We start from the raw sequence: 15,000 nt of genomic DNA, 5'->3' as shown, positions 1-15,000 counted from the left end.
GCTCCTCGGCTTGGCTCATTACCGTGGGCCTCAGCAACAGCGGTAGGCTTCTTGAGGGCTCTCTCGTGCTCAGCCTCAGCATGCTTTTCGAGCTTCTCGACTCGCTTGGCGTCGGCAAGAGCATCACCGTGGTTTCGCTCGTCTTTTCGGTCCAGTCGGGAGTGGGCGCCTTGAGGAGCATACTCAAAGGCCTCGCCAGTTTGGGGGTTGGCGCCTACGAAAGGGATGGGACATTAACACAAGGCTGAAACTATGGAGCAGAGTATGAGACTCACCAGCATGGCCTTGACCAAGGTTGGGGTGCTTGGCACCAGCAGAGTCGTGCTTAGGGTCGTAACCGGGGTTCTGTTTAAGCTGAGTCTCGGGATCCATCTATAGTTAAGACCAAGCGGAGGTCAGTGCCCGCCAACAAGAAGGTATCTTGTAATCTGCGCAAGTTGACTCACGATGAAAGTATGTGTTGGGGTGATGTTTCGGATACGCAAAAATGAAGTCGACGGTTTTGTTCGAAAGCTTTTTTCTATGCAAGTGCGTGAAAAGTCGTGAAATTTACTGAAAAAGACTTGAATACGACCGAGGTTGCAGCCTTTTACATGGTCCAAGCCAAGTTGAGAATTGCTCTATGACGTCATACAGTTTTATCATTTTCCGTCGGTGACGATTTCTCGTTCCCCTCGGTAAATGAGACGTGACGTTGTTTGAGGCACCTCGCATCGTCGTCGATCGTCACCACCCGCCAACTCCCGCACCCGCCAAATTCCAATCATCCACAACCACGTCCTCAGAACCGAGAACGCGTCATAATTCAGCGTTCGTGGAGGTTGATTTGCCCCTTTTCATGCTAATCACCGGACTAGCCGGCAGATCCCAGGTTCCAGCATAGCAACAAGCAGCAAACTCTCTCTTCTTGCAACGTCAGACGGCAGACACGTCAGAGTTCAAACGTTCCTTGATCTTCGCGTATTCTGTTGCTGCTGGTTCTTGCCGCGGTTCGGGGTCATCGTGCGGGCCCCAAGCGGTGCGATGAGGTGACAGCTACTTTTGAAAGTACGTCATGAATGCACAGTCGAGCATTGTTCTACTGTCACCTGGCTGGTGGTCAAGGTGGCCAGAAAGGTATATAAGAAGCACTGCCGTCGTATATTCCTTTCTCTCCTTCATTAACAAACTTGTTCGCAACAAATCTTCAACTACCACTACTACCACACCCAACCGCAAGACAAACACTTTTATCATAATGTCCGACGCTGGCAGGCAATCTTTCACCGACAGTAAGTCTCTCCATCAACTTCCTTTGTGAAGACTTGTTAACTCTCTGTTGCAGAGGCTGGTGCTGCTCTTAAACCCGACTCTGAGAAGTCTTATCTCGAACAGGCCAAGGACACCATTGGCGGCAAGGCAGACGTAAGTCGACTTGTTCTCTCACGCTCTCGATCTTATCGCTGACTTCTACCCTCGAACTTTAGTCTGCTGCTTCCACTGGCCAGCCCCAATCCCAGAAGTCTTACACCCAGGAGATCGGTGACACGTTCTCCGGTAACAAGAACGACAATCAGGAGTCTCTTGCTGATAAGGCCAAGAACGCCTTTGGGGCCAACCAGTGATTGGTAAAGGGAAGAAGTAAATAAAGAAATGTTGTAGAAACACATGTATATGTGTAGCAGTTATTATAAATCATTGACTTCGAACAAGACTTCTCCAATCTTAAGCCATTAACAGCCGTCGGCATTGTCATGATCACATGTTTCGGAGGGAGGCTACTCAAGTAGCGAGGCAATGGCCCCCTTACTACTGATAACCGTCACTGTACTGATCGCCATCGAGTGTAACGAAGGATTCGTTGGTCGCCCATTTGGCCCCGATGCTGTTTATGCAGCGCGCATGTTGAGATGGACAAGCGCTATGGGTTCCCAGACCATTATTTAAAGGCAAAGACGTGATGAAGTTCCCGAAAATGGCTGATTGAATGCGGACTAACAACGCTTATGCAATGTACTAGATAGTCATCATCCTACTTGGTATTATTATACGTGGAGTGATCCCTCAATACCTAACCCTTGTACGTCATTAGTCGCTGATCTACCAGTAGAATCTATGGGTAGGGCACTCGTATCCTCCAGGGTTGTTATCCACTATAGAATTGATGCATCAATTAGTTCTTCTCATGATCGAAAAGCGTATATTTCAACATACAGTAGTTTTGGTGATAATCCTCCGCCTGGTAGAAAGTACCAGCCTTGGCAATCTGAGTAACAATGGGTCTTCCCTTAAGACTGGATAAGGGTCATCAGCGATCATCAATCAGCAACCAGACCGACAGAATGAGCACTTACTACTTCTCTTGAACCTCCGCAGTCACCTTTTTAGCAGTCTCCTCTTGCTCCGGTGTTGTGTAAAAGATAGCACTTCGGTACTCTGCAGATAACATCAGCATGGAGCACATACAAATAAAGGTCATAACGTACGAGTACCAGTGTCCGGACCTTGCCTGTCAACGGTGGTAGGGTCGTGTGTTCGATAAAAGAATTCCACAAGCTCAGCATAGGCAACAGATCCGGTTTGGTAAGTCACTTTGACAGCCTCGGCATGACCGGTAGCTCCTGTACAGACTTGTCTGTATGCTATAACATCATCAGTTACCAAATACAGGCACGAAGGCAGGAAAACATGGACTTACAGGGGCTTTCGGCATGACCACCAATGTAACCTGAAATAGCAGAGAACTGGGGAAGGTTTCCATAGTGCTTTGTGAAGAGGTGTTCAGTACCCCACTGAATTTACCGCAACCTCGTTAATTTTCCTCCTAAACCGTCCTCTGACAAATGGGGCTTACGAAGCATCCAGAGGCGAAGATGGCTTGTTCGACTGTGAAGCATTCGTCGGTTCCTACTTCGGACTTGGGCACAACGCCATAATACACTCACCACCTTCACCAGGCTTGAGACTTTCCTTCGCCTTGATAGCACTCGGTACAGTAGGGGCAGGGGGGTTTTTGAAATTGACCATGTTGGAGTTGTGGAGCGTTCGCGGAGAAGTCGAGAAAGAAGCGAAAAAGTTGCGGAGCGGAAGCATGTACTGTGGGAGCACCGCTGATATAATCAGAATAAGGGCCGCGAAAGCGATGACCTTTGGGCGTGAAATAATGACGAGACGTAGAGATACAGATGCAGCAAAAATAGATGGCACCTCGGCGGCAACGAAAGGTGGATTTTATCATCTCGCCAAATTGCGATATTATTTTGTGTGGCCATCGGCCGTCGTCGCAGAAGGCCGATGATGCTAGTAGTAGCTAATACTACGTACCGCTTACTTTCTTTCGACTTTGTTTTTTCGCCTGTTCCTCTGTGACATCTGGTAGCGCCAGCTATAGCAATCCTTTAGGCTACACTACTCTGCATCCGACTCCTAATCCGAGTAAATAGGTCTAAAAGATTACCTTTCCAAGATCGATGCTGAGCCGGCGCCCCTCCTCGTAATAACTTTCCCTTTGTCGTGCGTTCCACCCACCCTCTACCACTGACCTATGAATGTCGTCTTTTATCCCTATGGATGGCGCGACGGTGATCCTAGTGTACTTCACGTACCCGTTGTATCGCTGCATTGGATGTTACTACGCGCTAGCGACGTTTTAAGACACTCAAGCTTTAAATCACCCGACAAGGAAGAGGCACTCATGGTGGACTTGACGGTCTCGTGATCGATTATCTCGTGGCTTTCCCAGTGAGGTGGTATGCAAACGCTATTGGACCTGAAGTAAGGAGTATCAGAGAAGAATGATGCCCCATCTGAATGGATGGTGTTGTCGATAGCTTGGGCTGCCCCGCCTGGTTGTCACTGATGGGAATGGTGCTATCGCTCCTCAAATACTCCCCAGTATCTGAAAGACGAGAAGTTTCGTCCAACATCCTGACTTAGGGAACCGTTCGCGGTGGTAACAGGTGATATTATGCTAATAGCAGATTCATCAATGGCGGATATGGCGATAGTAGAATCATCTCCGCCGTCGTCAGTGGTGATGGTGCTACTTGTAATGCCAGGGATGGAAAGCTCTATGGCAAAAGGATGAACAGGGAGTTGCTCTTCTCGGTCCGCCTTAGCGTGGCCGAGAGGCTCTGATGTCAATATAAGGCCAACCATGTCTTGAAAAATTGGCTGAAAAGGTGTTGATACAGGATTGTTGCTTCCAATACTCCGCCTTGACGAAACATAACTGTTGAGTATGGGTTTGGCAGCAGAGCTTAAAGGGCCTTGCATGGCCATTGAAGACATACCTGCTGCACTATCTGACCTAAACGCCATTTAGTCCATCTTCAGTCCGTTTTGACTGCTTGGGAGGTTTTTATCTTTGACAGCCATCTCTTCAGCTAATCTGTTGCTATTTCGCATAAACTGGGAAGCTGGTACGACATATTTGATCACTAGCTCCTCTTCTGCCGTAATGGTATCTTCAGATGAGTCAGAATGATCTGCAATATCTTGCGCTTTTTATTCTTCCTCTTCTCTTTGTCTTAACAACTTTATCAAAGCGTTTGGTGCAGGAGGTGCAAATCCGCTGTCTGTGAAGAAATCATTCAAGCTCCTTCTAGACTGTCACAATTCTTTCATTCTGGATTTGTAGGTACTTTGAATAAACCTTTGCTCCTCTCTCAACGTATCTTGCAACTCTTCGTTAGGAGCTGTCATTGTCAAAGTGTAAAGGATAACGTCACGCGCCTCAGTCAATTCCATTTCATTCCTTGAGCAGTTTCGATCCATCTCTCAGCTGTCTGCCGCCAAGTCAATACAAGGTCTCGAAGCTAACTCCTGATGTATTCAGCCTGTTTCTCCCCAACGGACCTCCTTTCTGAATCACGCTTATCCCAAATGCCCATCGCAACGTCGTTTATATTGCTCCGCCTGTACTAAAATCCATTCTTGCTTCACGATTTCATTGATTTTGTTGATTTTGTCAAGCATTGACTTTGTCCTTCATTCCCAAAGGAAAAACGGAGGATTCGAATTTTTGGCTGACATCTCTCATAGTTTCGTTCCACTGTTTCTCCATTGCGTTGAGCTCAGTTGCGAGGTTTTGATTGAGATGGCTTATAGGACCTGTATATAGGTGAAGAGCACCTGAGTCACATCCATCGTAGGGTCTCCAATGGCCTTCAGATACGGGTGCATTGAGCTACGGTATCGCTTCGAACATGGGCGAATCTGGAACTGCGAACGAATCAGAGTACATCAAAAGCTGGACTTGTCGTTGGATTTTCAGGCCTCCATCTTCATTGGTAGAGGTCAAGAGGCCAAAATTCCAAAACGAAATTTTCCTTTAGGCATACCGATAGTCCCACCAACGCTTTCACTTAGGAAGAGGTTTACTGATTGCCCCACACGTCATCCGAAAAAGACGTTGAAATGCTTTCTATTGCTTTGAGGATCATTGAAGCCGTAGATACGTGATGAAGACGTAACAACAGGGCCCTTTCTTCACGACCATGTTTTGAGCTCTGTTCAGTCCTAAATCATGAGGATACTGGGAAACATGTTTTCGTACCGGCACTCGTTTCTTCTTTTCTAGCTTCCGCAAATACACTTGAATAGTTTTTATCCCGACACCCATAAATAAAGGAGGGAGGAAACTATTTACTGATGTGATCCTTCAACGATTTATAAATCGTCCACTTTGTCAGTGGACAAATTATCGATGTGCTCCGCCCTGGAACGGAATCAGCGCAGAAGCCGTAAACGTGACATGGCTGTGAATGGAAAAGCTTGCGATCATGAAATGATCATCATTATTGGATGTCATGATGTCAGCGGCGGATGGTTGATGGTCCCTGCTGCTGCGTGATTAACCTTCATGAATCAGTTCCTGGCACTTGATAACGGCTGTTAATTGGCTTGTCTTTGGCCTAAGCCGGGACCATCATCATGCTATGCTGTTTTCTATCGTCGTCCCAGGTCCGTTTTTAACTGCCCTCTTTACACTTCCCGAAACGTGCATCTCTGGGCAAGATATAAATTCCTCTTCTTCTCTTCCACCAATTCCTTCTTCCGAACCTGACTAGGCCGACACATACGTATCAGTAGAGTTATTCAAGATGGCTCACCACGCGAACGAAGATCACCATGGCAAGCCTGGTATGTTCTCTTTCGATGAGTCGTTTCCTCCGTAATCAAACTAGCTAACTTCAACTAGGAAACTTTACAATGATGCAGTACTTCGAATGGTACGCTGAAGGTGGTGGTGTACATTGGAAAAAGTATGAAAGCGAATCCGAAAGACTGGCCAACATGGGCATCACTGCCTGTTGGATTCCTCGTGAGGCTTTCTATTGAGACAGAACAAAGCCAGGGAAATGTGCTGAATAAGACTAATCGGCAGCTCCTACTAAAGGCTCTAGCCCTAAGGGTACAGGATATGATATGTGAGTAGGCTTCAGACTTTCTCCGCTCTTTTCTCGACTGACGTGATGGCCCCTCAGTTATGATGTTTGGGACTTGGGAGAATTCGACCAGAAAGGATCTGTCGGTACCAAATGGGGTACTAAAGAAGATCTTTTAAAAGCAATTAAGGCTGCTTCTGAGAAGGGCATTATCACGTACATTGATGCTGTCTTGAATCACAAGTAAGTCAGCGCTGAGTATCTTTGTCAGTAATGGTTAGGCTGATAAGGACATTCCTTAGGGCCGGCGCTGATGATAAAGAAGAATTTATGGCCACCATGGTGGACGAGAATAACCGTAACAAGGAAGTAGGAGAAATGCACAACATTGAAGGCTGGACCAAGTGCGTCCGCCACTGAACAAATTACGTCGACACCACTAATGTCATGGGTTTGCCAAGGTTCACTTTCCCTGGCAGAGGCGACAAGTACTCCGACATGAAGTGGAATTTTAACCATTTCACAGGGGTAGACTATGACGCAAAGACTGAGACCACCGCTATCTTCAAGGTGGGTCCCGTTTCCGACAGGACACCCAGTCTAATTATCGTTCGGAGGAACTGATGATAGATTTTCAGATTCAAGGGGACGGGAAGCATTGGGCCACCGATGTTGATAAAGAAAACGGGTCTTTCGATTATCTCATGTTTGTAAGTCTTCTTCCCGTTAAGGGTGAGTTGTGAGGAGGGCTAATGAGGATTAGGCCGATAGTAAGCGTTGCTGCAGGCAGCGAACGTGGCGTTGTTGAACTAATCTTGAATTGCAGTTGACCATTCACACCCGGATGTTGAGGCCGAACTCAAGTGAGTCATGATATGACAACATTCCATCAATTCGGCTGTTGACGATTGGCTCTAGCAAATGGGGTAAATGGGTCCTCCAAGAGACAGGTGCCTACGGTTTCCGGTTCGACGCCGTCAAACACATCTCTGTGAGTAATTCATTCCCTCGTATTACTATCTGTTCCATATGCTTATATTCGCTGTCTAATTTATAGCAATCTTTCATTGCCCAGTTTGTCAAGCAACTTCGAGAAGGCGAGAACTCCAAGACAAAGGCTTTCTGCGTCGGAGAGTTCTGGCATGGTGCGTAACGTCATCCTCCCTTGGATAGGATTAAGAAGAGATATTGATCAACCTTGCAGACTCTGTCGACGCTCTTGAAGCATATCTTGATGGACTTGGGACACAGTTTTCCTGCTTTGACTCATGCTTGCAAGGTTTGTTCAGCACTGCTTTTTCACTGTATTCTTCGAGCAAAGAGGGTAGCTGATATCTTCATCACAGATAATTTCCACGTATGATATCTCGTCTAATTCGGCATGATGATAGGGCTTGCTGACCTTCCTTTAGCAAGCTGGAGAAGCGAGGGAGAATTACGACCTGCGAAAGATTTTTGACGATTCCCTTGTTCAACGTCGACCCCTCGATGCCGTGTAAGTTCCATTATTTCCTGTGTATTGAAAGAGCTTATGAGATCATTAGGACTCTCGTTGACAACGTATGATTCGTTCTGCTTTGGGATTTCATGTCCACCAAGCTAATTGATAAACGATAGCACGACACTCAGATCGGTCAATCTCTTGAGAGATGGGTATCCTCAGCCTTCAAACCCTTGGCCTACGCTTTAATCCTCCTACGCGTTGACGGTTACCCGTGAGTTTACTACCACTTTGCCTTTACTTATTTAAACCGAAACATGGTGATACTTACTTTGTGTCATGGTCCGCAATCGTAAAGGTGTGTGTTCTACGGCGATCTTTATGGATGTGGCGGAGAGAACCCCCAGGAGCCCATGAACCAGCTCGAAGACATTGTTCGCTGCCGAAAGCTTTTCGCTCACGGCGAGCTTCGTGATTACTGGGACCATCGTAAGTTTCATTACTGATCTACACCTCTCTCATTACCAATGCCAGTCGAGCTAACATTATCGACCTAGCCAATTGCCTCGCTTGGGTCCGTGTTGGCGACGAGGAGCATGACGGTTGTGTTGTGGTGATTTGCAACGGGAAAGATGATGGTTCGAAGCGGTGCGAAGTTGGTGTAGAGCATAAAGGGGAGAAATGGACTGATGTACTCGGCTGGCATCAGGGAGAGGTTACCATTGGGGATGGTGAGTTTTAGCATATTTGTAGCAATTGTTGAACAGAAGAATGGGTTGGCTGACATGGGTCTCAACAGATGGCTGGGCCGAGTTTTACTCCCCTCCCGAGAGTATTTCCATCTGGACTAAGGTGGATGCCCGTGGAAGGGATGAATTCCAGAAGTGAAAGGAAAATGATAGCAATAGATTGTAGAACCAGAATCTGCGTGTGATAAGTTTGTGCCAAGCACATGAATGTTGATGGACTGGTAGATATGGGCAATGCATCAATACCGAAAAGTATTATACGAATCCTGCCTTTCTCTCTTGAGCACCTAAAAGTCGCCTAGTCCATGCCCAAATTTCTCGCCCGTACCCATAGTAGACAAAACCGAAGAGCGCTCCGGACAAATGGGCCACATGGTCAAAGAGTCTATCGGATATCGAAGTCAATATTGGCCAAACAAGCTATACGAAATTGTCTTACCTCCATCCCCGGATAAGACCGAGAAGATCCATCGCTATCATTCCTCCGACACCCCAGCCAATTGGGATTGAGATGAAAGGGATGAAAATGATGCCCACGCTCGAATCAGGGAACGAGCACGCGGTTAATGTCAATGCGGCGTAGATAGCACCACTAGCTCCCAAGCTGGGGAGAATAGCGGCCTGGCTAACCAAAGCCTGAGGGGTCGATATTCTGGCGGGATGGGTGATGGCTTTGATAAGCCGTGGAAGGCGAAAGATGTTGGTCCAAAGATGAGATGAGAGAGAAGAGAAAAGACCAGCCGTAAGAAGGAAAGAGAAAAAGTGGGGAGCGTGAGTAGCAGTAGGAAGTGAAGGAATAGAAGGTGGAGAAGAAAGGAAAGTCAAGGCTGCAGCACCGAATGAGAAAAGGGCGAAAGAGTTGAAACCAAAGTGCGCAAATGATTGATGAGAGATCTAAATAGGGCAAAGGTAAGTATTTTAGAACTTCAAATATTGATCATGACTTACGGTACTAGTGAACAAGGTGACGCAATTGGCCCATTCACGCTTCGCAGAGGCAGTAAAGATCACCGGTCGATGCAAGAACCACTTTCGCATGAACGGTTCGAATCTCCTAATTTTCCAAGCCATGAAGATACCACCCATCATCCCAATCAGCCCAAGGGGCGCAAGTTGCGCAGTGGGAGTGTTGAGATAGAATTCCGAGGCCATGACATAGGTTCGAAGGATGGGAATAAGGATCAAGTTGGGGAGGAATGACAAAGTGCCGGGAAGTTCATTGAGAAGCTTTTGAGCTTTCTAAAAGATCGTGAGCATCGTCTGTCATTATATTAAATATCAGAATATACCCACTTTCGCGCCCTCCAGCTGCTTAGCCCTAACCATTTCCCGATCTGACGGCTGATCCACATTCCTGCGCCACCAGCTACCTCCTCCAAGCTTCTCAGACCATTTTTGAGTTTCATAGTTGGTATACAATGCCAGTAATGCATAGCCTCCTCCACCAAATGCCACACAAAACTGGAAAATTCAGTGATAGACCTCGCTGGTGTATCGCCATACTCACTACTATAGGTCTCCAAATTGACCGCCGGGGTATACTAGTATCGATAACCGTTGAGCCTTCCAGGGCAGATCTTGGTACTGCGATTCGCTTGGGAGTTATTCTACCGAGGTACTGTCTTGCTGGTTTCGGTGTGACGTTGGAAATATTACGACGAGACCGAAGAAAAGGCAGTCCCACCTGTTGCGAAAGGCAAGGTCGACTGGCCGAAGCGGTGAAACCGGATAACCCGCTTAATAACATTTGTCGAGGGATCATACTGGTTCAAACAGGCAAGACTCGCGAAGTTATTCTTTTTGGTCGGTTCTTTAGTGCGGTGATTTTATCCAGACGATATGTACCCAAGCTTGAAATTATTGCGATCAGGACGAACGAAAGCTGACGGAAGAATGTCGGCAAGCGTAACATCATCATCGTTTATTAGCCCTCCGACAAAAAAGAAAAAGAAACGATGACGCCAGAAGTACATTTCGAAATGACGTGGAATTTTTTAGCGATATTTGACTCCGCCGTCCGCCGTGGACGCGCCTGCTGTCAACAAACACGCGTAGGTCAAAACAATCAGAAACTATAACCCTCCTCTTCTTTCATTTCACCACCCAAACCTCCCTTAAACATCTTTCTCAGCTGGTCAACGAGAGGAGTGAGAAGATAATCAGCACAATAAGCCCCTACAATCAGCGTATTCGGGAGAGAAAGGAAGAATTCCTTGGAAACAACAGGATAATTAAAGGCTGTTGGTGATATGAGGGTCGAAGAGCTCATTTTGGACGGTGAGTCTGGCGAAGTGAGCCTTAACGACGATAATAGAAGACTCATGGCCTGTAGGCTTCAAGTCGTATCCCGTCAGAACAACCATATCTGGTAAGTCAGATGCCAGGTCGTTCCATGACGAGTATCCTGATGATATCCCTTTCTCTAGGATTTGATGAATCTTTCAATGCCATTACCGGTCTTAACGGTTCGGGAAAATCCAATATCCTCGATGCGATATGTTTCGTACTTGGTATTACGAATATGCAGTCGGTAAGCAGTATTACTGGATTGATTGTCAGTGGTGGAGACTAAAATATGGCTTTCATAGGTTCGAGCGAACAACTTGATGGACCTTATCTATAAACGGTACGTGTCACTAAACCAAGTCTGTGCGAAAGAATATGCTCAACGTGGTATTTAGGGGCCAAGCAGGTGTTACAAAAGCATCTGTCACCATCGTTTTCAACAATGAGGACAGATCGAAATCGCCAGTTGGTTTTGAAAATACGCCTCAAATCACAGTCACCAGACAAGTGTGTTCAAAGTGTTCTCCAAAATACGAGATTTGGCTTATACCTTTCTGTAGATCGCGGTCGGCAATGTCTCCAAATATCTCCTCAACGGGCATAAATCCACTCTCCAAGCTCTCCAAAACCTCTTCCAATCCGTTCAGCTCAACATCAATAACCCCAATTTCCTCATCATGCAAGGTAAAATCACCAAAGTGCTCAACATGAAGCCAGCAGAGATTTTGGGTATGGTAGAGGAAGCAGCGGGAACAAGGATGTTCGAGGAGAGGAAGGACAAGGCCATGAAAACGATGACTAAAAAAGACAAGAAGGTTGAGGAAATTGAAAGCGTGCGCCAATCAGCAAAATACTTTTAGCTCTCAGCTGACTTCGTCTTTTCAGCTGCTCCGAGAAGAAATAGATCCCAAACTTGAGAAGCTTCGAGCTGAGAAACGATCGTATCTAGAATATCAAAAAGCCACCTCTGAGCTTGAACGTCTCACTCGTCTCGTGAAGGCGTACGAATGGGTCGCTGCTGTTGAAAAGGCTGAAAAGGCCACAGAGACTGTTAAGAAAAAGAGGAAGGACATCGAGACTGCTAAAGGCGACATAATGAGAGGAGGAAAAGAGTGTCATGGAATGGAAAAGGAGTTAGAGGAAATACGTAAAAAGAAAGAAAAGGTGCGTTTCATGATTGTTGTAACAACCCTATTGACTCATGGCATCCTGCAGGAACAAGCCAAAGGAGGGAAGATCCAGGGTTTGACTGAAGCGGTCAACAATTTGGAACGCGAGCTGGTCAAGATCAAAACTCAGATCGAGATCACCGAAAGCACTCTGAAAGATGATGCCAAGAGAGTCGAAGGTGCCAAAAAAACTGTCGGAGAGGTGAGTAACAGCGACTCAAATGATTTGGATATTGACCCTCAGATAGCTTTCCAAAACGCTCGAAGATAGGCGATCTGAGACTTCCAAGGAGAGCTCCGCCTTTGCCGAATTGAAAGATGCATACGACGCCGGCCAAGCGGAGCTTTCTAAACTCGAAGAACTTCTTCAGTCACTTTTGACGGGTCTCTCGTCTAATCAAAACGATGAAGAGAACGCGGGCGGCTACCTCGGTCAATTGGCAGAAGCTAAAGCCCGCCTGGCAGCGGCTGGGACAGAAGCCGAGCAGGCCAAAGTCAAGATTGGTCTAGCGGAGAAGGAGTTGAAAGAGAAGGAACCGAGAGCTAAAAAGGCTGAGAAGGATGGAGAGGGGCTGGTCAAGGAGCTTGCGGCTAAGAGAGCACAAATGGAGAAGCTGAGAAAGCAGGTCGAGAGTGCTGGATGGGATGAACAGCAGGAACGCGAGATGTTGGAATCTCAAGCCGAGCATCAATCAAAGATGACCGAACTCATGGACGTAAGTATATTTGACGAGCAAAGTTATCTAAGGCGTACTTACAAAACATGTTAGAAACGCGACATGCTTAAATCTCGTCTTGCATCAATTGACTTCACTTACTCTGATCCTGAAGCCAATTTTGACCGTTCCAAAGTTAAGGGTCTTGTCGCCAACTTGGTCGACCTTGACGAAGAAAACTTCAGCAACTCTACGGCCTTGGAGATCTGCGCGGGAGGAAAGCTTTATAACGTGGTCGTACACGACGAAAAAGTCGGCTCCAAGCTGCTTAAAAATGGTAACCTTCGGAAGAGGGTGACGATCATCCCTTTGAACAAAATTGATGCTACCAAGATTGCAGCTGAGGTAAGTGCCCGCCTCATATTTTTTTACCGAATTTGTGCAAGGTAAATAGGACTGACTATTGTAGAAACTTGCCGCTGCTCATCGAGTCGCTCCCGGCAAAGTCAATCTTGCTCTTGACCTCGTTGGCTACCCAGAGGACGTCTCTGCCGCAATGGCCTACGTCTTCGGTCGCACGTTTATCTGTGCTGACAAGCGTACAGCCGAAGCTATCACTTTCAACAAATCAATCGCGGTAAAGTCTGTCACTGTTGAAGGTGATGTATATGATCCTTCAGGTACACTTTCTGGAGGGTCAGCACCGAGCAGCGGAGGTGTATTGGTGAAGGTGCAGGAGTTGAAACAAATTGAGAGGGAGATCGCAAAGCACAGATCTGCAGTAGAAGAAATCAGAAGCAAGTTGCAAAGCGCTAAAAAAGTTATTGACCAATGGAAGAAGGACAAAAAGAATCTGGAGCTAAGTGAGCACGAAGTGAGGTTGCTGGAGGAGCAGATAAAGGGCAGTAATGCTACCAAGGTGCGCATACCAGATCAAAGGTACTGAATCAGGGCGGTACTGACATGTCTGTAGATTATTGCTGAGGTGGAAGCGGCCAGAACATCCCTTGCCGACCTTAAGAATATCGTCAACCAAGCTAAGGAAAAGCAGAAGCAAGCTTCAGCGGATTGCAAGCGTCTCGAGAAGGAGATGGCCGATTTCAAGAACAACAAAGATTCCAAGTTGAATGAAATCAAGGTATGTTGTTATTCATTATATATGGTGTCTAGCGAGGTAAAAATGACCCAATTGTAACTTCTATGAGTAGGCGAATATCACTAGTAAAAAGAACGAGCTTGGAAAGAAGACATTGCAGGTCAAGACGCGCCAGAAGGCGATCCAAACCGCGGAGCTTGAGCTTCGTAAGTTGACTTCCTCTTTTTTCGTTCTGCTATCCGAGCATTTAAATCTGATATCTTTGCAGAGCAACTGGAAAGTGATCTCGAAAGTGCTAAGGCTGAGGTCGAGGAAGCCACTGCTGCTCAAGCGAAGACAAAGGCTGAACACAGTGCACTGCAAGAAAGTTTTAAAGCATCACAGGTCAGTCTCGAGCTTTTCATTAGAACTAGCAATCCAGAAGCTGAAATTTCATTGACGTATTTCATTGCAGAGTGATCATAAGGCTGCCGAAACGAAGCTCAGGAGCGAAGAAGCTGTCCTTGTCGCTTTTGACAACGAGCTTGCCGACTTGGAACGTGACCTCAAAGCAAAGAAACAGGATATATCGGATGCTGAGCTCTCCCTCAAGAAGCTTGAGCATGATCTAGGGCTTGTTGAAAAGGAGAAAGCAAGTTTAGTGGATCATAAGGTGAATTTGGAAAATCGGTTCCAGTGGATCTTGGACGAGCATCAGTAAGTGGCCATAATCATTCGAATTCGGAGCAGATGTACTGACTGGCCTTTAGGTTCTTTGGTAAAATCGGTACTCCGTATGATTTCCGAAGTGTAGATCTTCAACAAGCGAGGGATCAGTGTCGAGAGCTTGAGTCTCAGGCTAATGGAATGGGTAAGAAAATCAACCCTAAGGTTATGAACATGATCGATAGGTAAGCCATCATACTCACTTCCGAGCATTTTGGACCATTTATGTTTGCTAATGAAATAACAAAAGTGTTGAGAAGAAGGAGCAAGCTCTGAAGAAGATGATGGCTACTGTTCTCAAGGATAAGTCCATGATTCAAGACACAATAGAGGAGCTCGACCGGTACAAACGCGACGCGCTAACAAAGACTTGGGAAAAGGTTAATGGGTGAGTGCGAAGGATCCTTCCTAATCGTTAGATGCTGAACCGTGCCATCAGTGACTTTGGTCTGATCTTCGCCGAACTTCTTCCGGGCAACTTTGCCAAACTCCAACCTCCTGAGGGACAAGACTTGACCCAAGGTCTTGAG

At 46.6% G+C, this 15,000-nt stretch overlaps 6 protein-coding genes across 6 annotated transcripts in view; 3 read left to right on the top strand and 3 right to left on the bottom strand.

Annotated features, from left to right (window-relative positions):
* Positions 1-543, bottom strand: part of CNG04230 (hypothetical protein) — an 828-nt gene extending 285 nt beyond the window's left edge. Inside the window, exons 1-3 of the mRNA XM_572090.2 lie at positions 447-543; positions 276-372; positions 1-214 (exon numbers count right to left, since the gene is read on the bottom strand). The exon at positions 1-214 is cut by the window's left edge and continues 285 nt beyond it. Of these exons, the coding sequence (XP_572090.1) occupies positions 1-214; positions 276-372 (311 nt within the window). The 5' untranslated portion in view covers positions 447-543. The remainder of the gene's footprint in view (positions 215-275; positions 373-446) is intronic.
* Positions 544-725: 182 nt separating this feature from the next.
* CNG04220 (12 kda heat shock protein (glucose and lipid-regulated protein), putative) lies at positions 726-1,666 on the top strand. Its single transcript, XM_572088.2, has 3 exons — positions 726-1,271; positions 1,325-1,404; positions 1,467-1,666. Exons 1-3 carry the CDS (start codon positions 1,055-1,057, stop codon positions 1,602-1,604), a joined length of 435 nt encoding a protein of 144 aa, XP_572088.1. The 5' UTR covers positions 726-1,054; the 3' UTR covers positions 1,605-1,666.
* A 299-nt stretch (positions 1,667-1,965) lies between these two features.
* CNG04210 (protein-methionine-S-oxide reductase, putative) lies at positions 1,966-3,192 on the bottom strand. The gene is made up of 7 exons (XM_572086.2): positions 2,925-3,192; positions 2,834-2,865; positions 2,678-2,771; positions 2,466-2,621; positions 2,334-2,415; positions 2,194-2,273; positions 1,966-2,132 (listed from the first exon to the last, which is right to left on the bottom strand). The coding sequence occupies exons 1-7, from the start codon at positions 3,070-3,072 to the stop codon at positions 2,080-2,082; spliced, it is 645 nt and encodes a 214-aa protein (XP_572086.2). The 5' UTR covers positions 3,073-3,192; the 3' UTR covers positions 1,966-2,079.
* A 2,729-nt stretch (positions 3,193-5,921) lies between these two features.
* Positions 5,922-8,826, top strand: CNG04200 (alpha-amylase, putative). The gene is made up of 19 exons (XM_572173.2): positions 5,922-6,123; positions 6,182-6,304; positions 6,368-6,410; positions 6,468-6,611; positions 6,671-6,772; positions 6,830-6,938; positions 7,007-7,078; positions 7,132-7,138; positions 7,195-7,231; positions 7,287-7,359; positions 7,426-7,513; positions 7,573-7,647; positions 7,715-7,725; positions 7,781-7,863; positions 7,913-7,928; positions 7,986-8,083; positions 8,168-8,298; positions 8,367-8,540; positions 8,609-8,826. Exons 1-19 carry the CDS (start codon positions 6,084-6,086, stop codon positions 8,695-8,697), a joined length of 1,515 nt encoding a protein of 504 aa, XP_572173.1. The 5' UTR covers positions 5,922-6,083; the 3' UTR covers positions 8,698-8,826.
* On the bottom strand, positions 8,783-10,454 carry CNG04190 (conserved hypothetical protein). The gene is made up of 5 exons (XM_572172.2): positions 10,066-10,454; positions 9,852-10,019; positions 9,507-9,797; positions 8,998-9,452; positions 8,783-8,943 (listed from the first exon to the last, which is right to left on the bottom strand). The coding sequence occupies exons 1-5, from the start codon at positions 10,318-10,320 to the stop codon at positions 8,814-8,816; spliced, it is 1,299 nt and encodes a 432-aa protein (XP_572172.1). The 5' UTR covers positions 10,321-10,454; the 3' UTR covers positions 8,783-8,813.
* Positions 10,455-10,660: 206 nt separating this feature from the next.
* The window catches only part of CNG04180 (nuclear condensin complex protein, putative), a 4,966-nt gene continuing 626 nt past the window's right edge, over positions 10,661-15,000 (top strand). The window contains exons 1-18 of the mRNA XM_572171.2: positions 10,661-10,835; positions 10,891-10,926; positions 10,985-11,088; positions 11,147-11,184; positions 11,240-11,351; positions 11,405-11,677; positions 11,730-12,008; positions 12,060-12,215; positions 12,262-12,729; positions 12,784-13,074; positions 13,139-13,588; positions 13,643-13,807; positions 13,878-13,971; positions 14,034-14,149; positions 14,220-14,461; positions 14,515-14,655; positions 14,721-14,858; positions 14,910-15,000. The exon at positions 14,910-15,000 is cut by the window's right edge and continues 62 nt beyond it. Coding sequence (XP_572171.1) covers positions 10,808-10,835; positions 10,891-10,926; positions 10,985-11,088; positions 11,147-11,184; positions 11,240-11,351; positions 11,405-11,677; positions 11,730-12,008; positions 12,060-12,215; positions 12,262-12,729; positions 12,784-13,074; positions 13,139-13,588; positions 13,643-13,807; positions 13,878-13,971; positions 14,034-14,149; positions 14,220-14,461; positions 14,515-14,655; positions 14,721-14,858; positions 14,910-15,000 — 3,222 coding nt within the window. The 5' untranslated portion in view covers positions 10,661-10,807. The remainder of the gene's footprint in view (positions 10,836-10,890; positions 10,927-10,984; positions 11,089-11,146; positions 11,185-11,239; positions 11,352-11,404; positions 11,678-11,729; positions 12,009-12,059; positions 12,216-12,261; positions 12,730-12,783; positions 13,075-13,138; positions 13,589-13,642; positions 13,808-13,877; positions 13,972-14,033; positions 14,150-14,219; positions 14,462-14,514; positions 14,656-14,720; positions 14,859-14,909) is intronic.

Source organism: Cryptococcus neoformans (genome assembly GCF_000091045.1).
Source record: "Cryptococcus neoformans var. neoformans JEC21 chromosome 7 sequence".
Lineage (NCBI taxonomy): Eukaryota > Fungi > Basidiomycota > Tremellomycetes > Tremellales > Cryptococcaceae > Cryptococcus > Cryptococcus deneoformans.
The sequence above is the reverse complement of the archived record's forward strand: the minus strand, read 5'-3'. Positions and strand labels throughout refer to the sequence as shown.

What these genes read in the sequence shown, in the direction of transcription:
- CNG04220 (XM_572088.2), top strand. Translation starts at nt 1,055, where the DNA reads ATGAATGCACAGTCGAGCATTGTTCTACTGTCACCTGGCTGGTGGTCA. An exon ending in CAGGCAATCTTTCACCGACA is followed by an intron (nt 1,272 to 1,324) that starts GTAAGTCTCTCC and finishes TCTCTGTTGCAG; the next exon opens with AGGCTGGTGCTGCTCTTAAA. An exon ending in CCATTGGCGGCAAGGCAGAC is followed by an intron (nt 1,405 to 1,466) that starts GTAAGTCGACTT and finishes CTCGAACTTTAG; the next exon opens with TCTGCTGCTTCCACTGGCCA.
- CNG04210 (XM_572086.2), bottom strand. Translation starts at nt 3,072, where the DNA reads ATGCTTCCGCTCCGCAACTTTTTCGCTTCTTTCTCGACTTCTCCGCGA. An exon ending in AGGTCCGGACACTGGTACTC is followed by an intron (nt 2,416 to 2,465) that starts GTACGTTATGAC and finishes TGTTATCTGCAG; the next exon opens with AGTACCGAAGTGCTATCTTT. An exon ending in GCGGAGGTTCAAGAGAAGTA is followed by an intron (nt 2,274 to 2,333) that starts GTAAGTGCTCAT and finishes ACCCTTATCCAG; the next exon opens with TCTTAAGGGAAGACCCATTG.
- CNG04200 (XM_572173.2), top strand. Translation starts at nt 6,084, where the DNA reads ATGGCTCACCACGCGAACGAAGATCACCATGGCAAGCCTG. An exon ending in GATGCTGTCTTGAATCACAA is followed by an intron (nt 6,612 to 6,670) that starts GTAAGTCAGCGC and finishes GACATTCCTTAG; the next exon opens with GGCCGGCGCTGATGATAAAG. An exon ending in AGAGGTTACCATTGGGGATG is followed by an intron (nt 8,541 to 8,608) that starts GTGAGTTTTAGC and finishes GGGTCTCAACAG; the next exon opens with ATGGCTGGGCCGAGTTTTAC.
- CNG04190 (XM_572172.2), bottom strand. Translation starts at nt 10,320, where the DNA reads ATGATCCCTCGACAAATGTTATTAAGCGGGTTATCCGGTTTCACCGCT. An exon ending in AGCAGCTGGAGGGCGCGAAA is followed by an intron (nt 9,798 to 9,851) that starts GTGGGTATATTC and finishes ACGATCTTTTAG; the next exon opens with AAAGCTCAAAAGCTTCTCAA. An exon ending in GGTCTTATCCGGGGATGGAG is followed by an intron (nt 8,944 to 8,997) that starts GTAAGACAATTT and finishes GATATCCGATAG; the next exon opens with ACTCTTTGACCATGTGGCCC.